The sequence below is a fragment of the Vipera ursinii genome (assembly GCF_947247035.1).
Source record: "Vipera ursinii genome assembly, chromosome: 3".
Lineage (NCBI taxonomy): Eukaryota > Metazoa > Chordata > Lepidosauria > Squamata > Viperidae > Vipera > Vipera ursinii.
The window spans coordinates 92,384,768-92,395,821 of record NC_139516.1 but is presented as its reverse complement, the minus strand read 5'-3'; the positions used below and the strand labels follow the sequence as shown (position 1 = coordinate 92,395,821).

The following is an 11,054-nucleotide window of genomic DNA, read 5'->3' as shown; positions in this document are numbered from 1 at the left end:
AAAGTCCTTCCAGTTTTCTTGGCAAGGATTTTCAGAAGTGACAGAGTGACCCGAAGTCACCTAGCTATCTTCACGCCTAAGTCAGGATTGGAACCCAGGATCTCTCCGTTTCTACTCTGTTGCCTTAAACACTAACAGCAGACCGGTTCTCTCTTATAAACAGAAATTCCTGAGAATTAAGACTATCTAAGGAGGAATAAAGCAACAAAAAATAGAACCAAAATCCTTTGAGAACTAAAACCCACTTCATCTTATGTACGATTTTCAGCAAATGTCCATAACCATCTTAACCCTACATGAGATGAAAAAAAAACACAAAAAACCCATCGTTCCTTTCCAGACCTCGGACACCGGGTCCAAGGCGTCCTCCTTTGCAAAAAGGGAGTATAGCTTCCTGCAAGCGACGCGCCGAGCATCGCGGCCGATTCGCTTCCCCCGCCGACGCCTCTGCTCCAGGCCTTCCAACGCCCTCCTTCCTTTGCAAAGCTCTCCGGCGATCTTCCCATTATTACCCCGATGGATCCATCCAGCCTCCCCTCTGCTCCGAGGTTGCGCCTGGGACCCGGATCAAGAATAGCCACTGTAGAGCCGGGCAGCCACGTGACTCTCTCTCTCTCTCTCTCTCCGAATCACGCCGGACGTCACGGAAAGACCACTCCGCTTTTCTGCCCCCTCCCTCAGCTCCGCCCAAGCCGAAGCCCGTTGACCATGAGGAGGGGGCTCTGTGGCGAGGCGGCGGAGCGCGCATGCGTCTGCGTGCCCGACTGCTTTCCTCCTTCCCTCCCCACCCCACCCCTCCCCCCACCCCCAACCTCCCCCAGCCTATTTGCGGCTGTGGGCGGCGGTAGCGCCGACACAGCCGAAACGGGAGGAAGAGCGAGCGCCGAAACGGCGTCCCGGTTTAGCAGGGCAAGCCGCCGAAAGGGCAGAGGGAGGAGGGCAGGAGGGGGTGGGAGCTGCTGCTTTGGAACCGAGACGGAAGGAAACGGCGCGGAGCCGGGAGCCAAGAAAGAGCGACGCGCGCCACACCCAGCTCCGCCGCGGATCTCTTTCCTGCTGTGGCGCGCCAGCCGCTCTTCGGGCAGCCCGCCGGTCTGGAGAGCTGCTGCTGGCCATCTCCCAGCCGCCGCCTCTTCCTCCTCTTCCCAGCTACTGCAGGAAAAGCCCAGCCGCCACCTCCCTCCCACTCGGGCGCCTTTTCCCGCCCCCACCGCCTCCGGTTGGAAGGGCAGAGAGAGAGAGAGAGAGAGAAGGGATCTCTTTCAGAGAGAGAGAGAGAGAGAGAAGGGATCTCTTTCAGAGAAAGAGAGAGAGAGAAGGGATCTCTTTCAGCTGGCCGGAGAGCTGCTCTTTTCCAAGAGCGAGGACGGCGCGGGGCACGGGCATCCCGCCTGAGGAATCGTCCGAAGTTGCCCTTAATTGGCGTCCTTTCCCAATCGGCTTGGAGGATCGAGACAAAGCGCCCGAGGAGAAAGGAGGGAAAGGAAGAGAGGAGAAGAAAAATAAAATAAACATAAAAAGGGCACCCGAGCTTTTTCCCACGTCCTCCTATGCAGCGCAAAAAGAGAGGCGGAGAGGGAGGTTGCACCCCGTAAAAACGCCGCCGAGGTCGTCGCGCCCGCCTCGCTTTTTCTGCCGCAACGAAACCCGAGGACGAAACGTGATTCGGGGTTTTTGACAGATGCCCGTTTTGGCCAGCGCGGCTCCTTCCAGCAGGAGAACCATGTAGATCCCTTGGAAGCGCGGGGCCGGGGGGGAGGGAAGGCGGGAGGGCGACGAAGAGGTTCCGCGGGCCGGGGTGGGGGAGGGAGAGGGAAGAAAAATGGGGGATGCTGCAGACGTCAAGGAAATGAAGAAGACGTTCATTGTCCCAGCCATCAAACCGTTTGATCACTACGATTTCGCCCGAGCAAAGATCGCCTGTAATCTAGCGTGGCTAGTGGCCAAAGCCTTTGGGACAGGTAGGTTGATGCTTCTTGTCAGCGCCTCCATTTCTGCCATTCTTGGATTCTTGCTCTGCTTCTTTTACTGCTGCATGTGTGAATCGCCCATCCGTTGAAGACACGAATAAATAATAATAAAAAAGGAATCAAGGAAAATAACTCGAAGGTGGTATCAACGTTATTAATATACAATGTTTTATTATAGCTTTTTGGGTCACTGCTACAATTGTGATTTGTGTTACAGTGTGCGTGGGTTGCCTTCCCATGAATGATTTTTTTTAAAAAAAAAATTGGCTCTTCCATCAGCTTGTATGCAAAAGGCTACTTCCTTTGACCTCCTCCTTAAATAGACTCTGTTTTTCCATTTAAATAGGAAAAAATAAATAAATTGAAAACAAATGTTGAATGGTGTTTTTGGCATCTGGGGGTTACAACTAGTAATTCAGATTAGGTGAAACACAGTGGTGTCCTTTCAAAACAATGCTCAGGGTTTTCTCCTTGTCTAACCCATTGGAAGAAGGTTGAGAGAAGTATGAAAACGGGGAGCGTCTTCTGATTGCAATCTAGGCTGTAAAGAGAAGACTAGCCTTTTTCCCACCAAAGGCTTTCAGAGAATATTTACCACCAAAAAAAATATTAAGTGACAATATTAACACAGGGGAGGCAAAGATAAATAATGGAAATAAATAATGGAGGTGTCTCACAAAGCTTTACAAGGTGACCATCTGTCATTGTTCAGTATCCTCTGTTTTGTTATTGCCTACTATAGAAAATGAGAAAAGAGTATCTTTCTACTTTCAACTCTTCAACTGTTGAATTTAATATATAATGTAACAAGATAACAGTTGTGATTTGTTCCTGACAAAAGGTTAGAAGGTACCTCTCTTAGAATATGTATCCTGTGGGAAGTAGCTGTCACAAATTATCAAGTTAATGTACAAGACAGTAGAAAGATATATATTCAATTGTCAGCCTGTCTTTATTTGCGCAGGGGTTTTTATTATCTTTCAAGACTTTGTGTTTCCCCCTCTTTTTAATCATTGAATGTTTGTGCTTAAAAATGCCGATGTGCTGGAAATTTAGGACAGTACCTAAATCTCAGAAATGGTACATACTCTTATTATCCACTACATAGGATTTCACTTTGCAGGTACAATCTTGAAAAACATTTTAATTATGCATAGTGGTAATGTTGAAGTAATTATTGTCTGATAAACAAGTGAAACCACATTCCTAAATTTCAGTTCCTAGTCACCAAAAGAGTACAAGCATCAAGTACACAGAAATCAGGTGATATGTGTGAATGTGTGAACTCTAAGCTACAATCCTGTGTGTTCATTTAAGTCCCATTATGTCCCATTGAGGTATTATGTCTCATCGAAGTCAGTGAATAATTTCCAAGTAAACAGGGACACATGATTAACTTGGAGAAATGTGTAATTTATTCTAAGATAAAGGATTTGGTAAACATGCAAGCAAGATAGTTGACTGTTTTCTGTTTAAAAACTTTACTCTGTTGGTCAAAATGCCACTATTCAGAATTATATTTTATAGAGCTATTATTTATACTCTTCATTTGAAAGATAATTTAAGAAAGGATGACAAATAAGTATACACAGCATGAAACACAGAAGTATATTATCTCTCTGCATGAAGCAAAATGTAGAAAATGATGCAGACACAGAAGACCATTATAACATCTCCTCTTGAATCAGTTACTCTTCACAGAGAGTCATAGGTCTTGTAAACATATGGACGTATTATTTGGAAAAACAACAGACAATTTACCAAAGTGTAAATGTTGCTTTTGTGTTATGTTTTCATACTACTCTAATTGTTTCATTTTGATTTCCAAAATAACTTGTTTTGTGACATTATTTACTTCATGCTTGAATTGGAACCGCTGCTGATCAAGAAATGCTTGTGATTTGATAGCCTATCAAATTTTTGTAGCCTATTCAGTTGGTAGCTTTGAAGTTTGCAAGTATAATGGAGAATACATTCAGAAAATGGTTGCAATGAGTGAACTGCAACATTCTTGTTGCTAAAATGTCAATTGTCCATTATCATACATTTAATGGAAGGCAAATTAAACAAGTTGCTGCCTGCTACCACTTCTAGGTTGTTCTCTGCCATCTCCATCTTATTGCTGTCTTTCTTGTAGCCATCTTCCAAGGGGACTGGCTGGTGAACAGAGACGCTATTGAACATGAAGGCAATGCTAGACACTAGTGCTTTGCAGTGTAACAGCTGTTCTTGAATTTCATGAAATGTAAAAGACTACTTCCCACTATATCACCCAAGTAACACCGTCAATGAGGCTGGCTCTCAATATAAAGTAAGGCCTTCTTCTTAGAAAGTTAGGGTACTTTCCTAAGGAAGTATGGGTGGCCGTCATAATGTCTTGTTTTACTTGACGATTGGCAACATGTTTCTTCTGGGCATTTACCACAACTGCTTCTGACTTCTCTTTAAAATAAATCCTTGTTTTAATCCTTCTCTAGTGGGTATAATGTTTTGTTTTATGGGGCCTTGTTTTACTTTTTATTCTTTTGATTGAAGTTAGGTTTTTTATTTGTATTCTGCTCTGGGTTCTTTTATGGTGTCAGTGGTGGAGATGTTTGTTGTCATATTAAGAACTGTGGTCATCAAGTTACTCACCTTTTGCCTATTTTAATAATTATTTCATCTGAAAATAACTGCAGATCATGTTTAGCTATTACTGTTGACAGTTTTAGGAATGGTGCGTTGGTACTCCAGTTTGTTATCATTGCTTTATGGCTTATTATTATTTGTGAAGCCACCATAAATGCTATTTTTTTTAAAAAAATCAGTCCATAGCAGCTTATTAGGATGTATGAATGAATCATTCTTCTAATTTTCTTAGAAGAAAAAGCTCTTGGAGTTATGTATGTGTACCTCTCTGTCATTGTGCTAAAACAACATTCCTTACAATAGGGTTCTCAAACATAACATTCAGTGGGGTTAGAAGATTCCTACCAGTATTTCACCTCTTTTATTATCTTTATAAAGCAAAAAGACTGAGAATCTTAGGATTCATTAATACATCACAACATACTATGGTTTCTTCAACTATGGTTTGTTATATAGAGCCTTAATTAAGTGAATGTATACAAACCACAGTGGCTGGATTCAGAGAATTCAGTTAAGTAAAAAGCAGCCTAACTACCTAGTGGTATAATGCAAGGCATAAATGAATTTCATCAGTGTCTAATATTGCAGCGTTCCCCACCTTTTTAGCACCAGGGATTGGTTTCGTGGAAGACAATTTTTCCACAAATGTGTGTGTGTGGGGGGGAGGAGAAGTGCACAACCTAGATCCCTCGCATGCACAGTTTAGAGTTGGGTTCACTGTGCACCCCGGTTCCTAACAGGCCACAGACTGATACTGGTCCAGGGCTTAAGGATTGGGGAATCCCTGTAATGTTGCATGCAGGGTCATCAACATATGAAATCCAATGCCCTAAAGCAGCTTTGGTTTCTGAACATAAAAATGATTGTGTTTCTGAACACACAATGGAACATTTATTTAGGTTGAGGTACTGTATTGACCCTGTAAGATTTTATATTGTTATCAGGCAATATAAAAACAGACTATACATACATAGGTACATCAATTTTTTCCCCTCCAGCAGTTGTTATCAAAACTGCTGTTTTCCTGTTGCAGCTGGCAGCATGGAAAGCCTTTTGTTGCCTTCTAACTAAGTGTTATCAATTGAACAATGGAGGAAACTGGATAAGCTCTTGGCCTTACAGAGTTTATCTTTGTGCAACAAACTAACTCATGATTTAACTGAACCGTGGTTTACTAAATACAACTTCCTGGGTTCAGCCACACAGATGAATCCAAGCTATTAGGTTTGGTAAGCCATGCATTTAGAACTGGTTGCAAGGAGGTGGTTTATGCTACCCATTTTCACAATGCATATAGTGCTAAGCAGTATTAGCAGCTTTGGAATGTCTCCCTAGGCCTTACTCTTTATTCTTTATTGAAGTGCAAACCACTGATTTATACTGTTGGAAATGCTTGTGCTTTAAACACCCATGCATAGTCCTGAGGTCTGGGATAGGAGATGTAAGATTCTGATGGGCTTTAGATAAGTGTATTGAGTCTAGAGAAACTCAAAAGTAAAAATCTGTCTGTCTGTCTGTCTGTCTGTCTGTCTATCTATCTATCTATCTATCTATCTATCTATCTATCTATCTATCTATCTATCTTTTGGTCCTGGCCTTTAAAGTGGTTTCATTGTAACATTCCAAAAGTTTAGTGTCTCTTGGATGAGATGCCACAAAAAGACTATTTTAAAGTATTTCACAGAGAGATATAGAGGTATAGAGATATGATTATCTATAATCACAGTAATGCTTATTGCAATCCTGAAGTTAGATCAGTATTATTTTTGTAGGGCAGATGTGGGATGGACTTTGCATTATTATGTTTGTATTTCTGATTTCTTAAACTGCAAATAAGTTTGCAGTAATTGGTGTTCTAATTACAACATAAGTTGACAATATAGTATAGTTTAATTTTAGTTTACGATAATGAGTGAATACATCTATTATGGTTTGGAAATCGTGTTTGATAGTTTAACACAGGCATGTCAAACTGCCAGCCCATACAGTGCATCACAATGAAACCGCGCCCACCCCAATGCCAGCAATGGGGAAAAAGTTGCAATATGTGACATCATGTGACATCGCGAGTTTGACATGCCTGGTTTAACATGTATGGATCAAAATAATTGTGATTTGAATCAGCAAACCATAGTTAACAATATTAAAAGAAAGCATGATTTGTGTATTCAACCACTGAACTATAGTATAACATTTAATTAACTTTTGTTATAAATTTTGGAAGCATCAAGAATTCTTTCAGTACTCTTTTGGGTCTGATGCAGTAATCAATATGCATTGTTCAAATGTAATCCAGCAGAGTGAATTGACTTAATGGCTCCATTTAGTTTGTTTTAGCAGAGCTTTATGATTCTGGAGTGGTGGGATAGTGGACTGACATTGTCATCTTTGAAAGGATTTAGAGTCAAGTTGTATTGTTTCAATAATGATAGATTTAGAGTATCTAGTGGCAAATAAATTTCCAGAGATTTGGTTCCAGCAATACAGTTTTGGCTAGGCACTTCAGACTGAATGGGAATTGCTTTGAATTCTGATCAAGTAGCCTGAGTTTGAAAAAAGTCTGCTACAGTTTGTTCAGCCATTATATCCAAAAAGTTAGCTGAGTGGCTTTATCTTATAGCATCTTAAAGCTATAATGTCATCTAACTTTCCCTAACTGAATTTAACACAATCCTCTTCCTGAATAGACACATATAAGATGCATTTTAGCAGCCCAAATTGTGGATCCTATACTTTAAGGGAGGCAGCATCACAGCGTGCTGAGTAGCACAGGCATTTAGCCTTAGTGCAACCTGGGCACTCATTCCATTAATTTATATGCTAGATTGAAGTCAGATGTGACCATGGCATATTTCAGTATATATTACAGGTAGTCCCTGTCTTAATGTGACCAAAGTTTCCATTGCTAAACAAGGCAGTTATTAAGTGACTTTTGCTCCATTTTATGACTTTTTGGCCACAGCTGTTAAGCAAACCACTACATTGTTAAGTAAATCACATTGTTGTTAAGCATTACATTTTGATTAAGTGACCATGTGAATGCTGCACCGGTCATAAGTGAAAACCAGTGATAAGTCCCTTTTTTTAGTGCCATTGTAAATCCGAATATATACAGAGAGCAGAAGCCGGCATTGGACCTGGCCAGATGTGAGGCATTGCAACATGGCGCAAGACCAGCAGAGGAGCCCAGAGAAGCCAGCAATCCAAAAGATGCTAGTTAGCTGGTGTAATGCTAGTTTACTCCCCGTGGTGCACCGAGACTAGATATGTAAGCACCAAACAGAGTGAACTAGCAATGTAGGCTGTCGGGACTGCATTGGATGTCTGGCATGTGTAGATTTCCCTGACATTGTATGCCATACTCTAAATAAATAATTTGAATGGTCGCTAAAAATATGGTTGTAAATCAAGGATTACCTGTAACATTTTAAAGTGCCTGTTTTTGTTTTAAAGTGTAATCAGAGGCAGAAAGCATCATTTTAACCTACACAGCAATGCCCATAATAACCAGCTGTGAGTTATCAGAATAGCATGTATATGATGACATCATTCAAACGTGATTTATATCACAATATTTGTTACAAGTCTGTGCGCTGCAGAATTTGCATGATGACATTATTGTACACTTGCTCCCTCATTGATGCTTGTGTGGCTGTGTGTGACTGCATCTGGGTAAAACAAATGCTGAATCCATTGCTAATATAAATACTTCAGCAACCCCATAAATAATAATTAGAAATTGTTTTCATTTGTCAGAGATGACTCAGTTTACAACATGACCTATTCAACCTATCCCACTGATAGGTTAATGCGTTCTACAAAGCATTAAGTTTGAAATTAATTTTCATTGCACCTAAAATAGGAAAGAGCTTCCTTCTACAATAACTTATGCGATAGCTGGAAATCTTGTAGCATAAAAGAACAAAGGATTTTGGACAGTGCTCATGAAAACAATTCTAGGACTAAAAATTAAATCTTAATAGAATGTTTCATATTCTTTTCAAAGAACTCAGGACAACTACAAAGCTGGGTTCACAAATCCATTACGTGATTTGCTTGGCTTTGACCAAGTTATGCAGTTTGAATTGAGCTACTGTAGTTTGTAAATCATGTTTTATAGCTCAGCTGGTTTGTGAACCTTGCCAGCTGTGGGTATATACAATAAATATTTTATTAAGCCAGCTCTGGATTAAATCAATGTGTGGATGTGACCATTATAAACACAAAGCAAAATTTCCTCTGCAAACATGTCTTAATTTGTTGCATGCTGGCATGGCTTTTGTATCTCTAGACTAGATGATAACCTTGAACTAGATTCAGAGGATTTATTAACTTTATTGTCAGATGTGTACTGTGTTCTGTGAAGGATCCATTAGAAATGGGGTCTTAAGGGCTGAACTAGACAGAATACCTGGTTCATATAGTTTACTGAGTCATTGTTTGCTTCTCTGTAGAAGTGTAACAACTGAGGTCCATGCATTTAAAAATTGCTTGTGTTGGCATGATAAGGCATATCATATATTAAAACAGTTTTTCTCAACTTGATGCCTTTTCAGAAAACCACCATCCACCAACTACATTACAGCACCTATGCTGTGACTACAACATAATCTGTGTTGGAACTACAACTCTCAAGAATTCTGTAGCATACTGAGTGGAGAAATTCTCAGAGTTGGTGTTCTAACATATTGTAAAGGGCATCAGGTTTGGAAAATTAATGTAGACCTCTGATGATATCAGGAATAGAAACTTCCATAGGTTACAAGAGGTAAAAATTAAGTATTCCGGGATTTGCAAGGGTGTGAAAAGGAAATTTAATTCATTTGCCTGGGCAGCATTTCTGAATTTTCTTTTCCCAGAAAAGATATTTACTCCACAGAGGATATAACGCTGTTAGGTCTAGTATGATTTCTAAAGGCTGTAAAAATTAATACGATGGAGTAATTTTAAGTAGCATTTATTAAGTGTTCCTTGTCCAAAGGAGTCACTTCAAATTGTCACTTCAAATAACTTATTTAAAACAAGTTGCATAATAACATGAAAATAGCTGAATTGTCTAAAACTTTTCAGCTAATTGGGCAAAGTTTAAAAACAAATGATTGCTGCTTAAACTTAAGGGGACCTTCTAGCAGTGTTTTATTATGCAGGAATCTGTGCACCCTCTGTTGATTTATATAAATTTATTTCATTTATATATTTATGTATAATAGCAGTGGGAAATTGCCATCAATCTAGCCAATATAGATAATGATTAGGATATTGGTCAGACAAATTTAATTTGTACAATAGTTATTCATTAGTTTTTTTGCTTACATGGTGACCATATAGAGATATGGCTTCTTCGGTTAACTTTGGAACATTTAAAATCATTCTTCATAGTAACAAAAGATATATAACTGGTTTTTTTCTGACTTCCTCCTGGGATGCTTCTTTTCTCCTTTTGATTGCCTGTCTAGATGGGGGAGGGGCTATTCTGAGATGAAGATATTCCTGTGCCTGTCCATCCTTTCCATCTGAACAATCTTCCGCAGTGGTTTTGTCCTTGTCTAACTGCTTGAGGTCAGTAGTTTGCTGAATAAGGAGGACTACATTGAATTTCAATCCAAGAGAGACAGAATTATTTAATGCCAGTTAACTCTGCTCCTGAAAAAGGAATCATAGGTGATTGTGGATGAAAAGGACAAAATAATAATAATAATACAACATTGGAAGGGATCTTGGAGGTCATCTAGTCCAACTCCCTGCTCAGGCAGGAAACCCTATACCATTTCAGACAAATGGTTGTCCAATCTCTTCTTAAAAACTTCCAGTGTTGGACCGTTCACCACTTCTGGAGGCAGGTTGTTCCACTGGTTAATTGTTCTAACTGTCAGGAAGTTTTTCCTTAGTTCTAGGTTGCTTCTCTCCTTGATTAGTTTCCATCCGTTGCTTCTTGTCCTTCCTTCAAGCGCTTTGGAGAATAGCTTGGCTCCCTCTTCTTTTTGGCAGCCCCTGAGATATTGGAACACTGCTAACATGTCATCCCTAGTCCTTTTATGATACTACATCATGAGATCATAACATGACCTGTGCAATTGCATCAGGCATCATGTCACTGCATAATTGCAACATTTGCACGATATACAGGTAGTTTCTGACTTACAACAATTCACTTAGTGACCATTGAAAGTTACAAAGGCACTGGAAAAAGTGAGTTGTGACTGTTTTTTACACTTATCACTGTTGCAACATCCCCATGGTCATGTGATCCAAATTCAGATGCTTGGCAACTGACTGATATTTATGACGATTGCAGTGTTTCGGGGTCATGCGATCCCGTTTTGCGAACTTCTGACAAGCAAAGTCACTGGGGAAGCCAAATTCACTTAACATCTCTGTTACTAATTTAAGAACTGCAGTAGTTCACTTAACAAGGAAGAAAGGTCCTAAAATGGGGCAAAATTCACTTCACAAATA

General features: G+C 40.2%; 1 protein-coding gene across 1 annotated transcript in view; it reads left to right on the top strand.

Moving 5' to 3' along the window:
- Positions 1-1,822: 1,822 nt before the first annotated feature.
- Positions 1,823-11,054, top strand: part of CAMSAP2 (calmodulin regulated spectrin associated protein family member 2) — a gene marked incomplete at its 5' end in the record, with an annotated part of 71,330 nt that continues 62,098 nt past the window's right edge. Inside the window, one exon of the mRNA XM_083358089.1 lies at positions 1,823-1,961. Within this exon, the coding sequence (XP_083214215.1) occupies positions 1,823-1,961 (139 nt within the window). The remainder of the gene's footprint in view (positions 1,962-11,054) is intronic.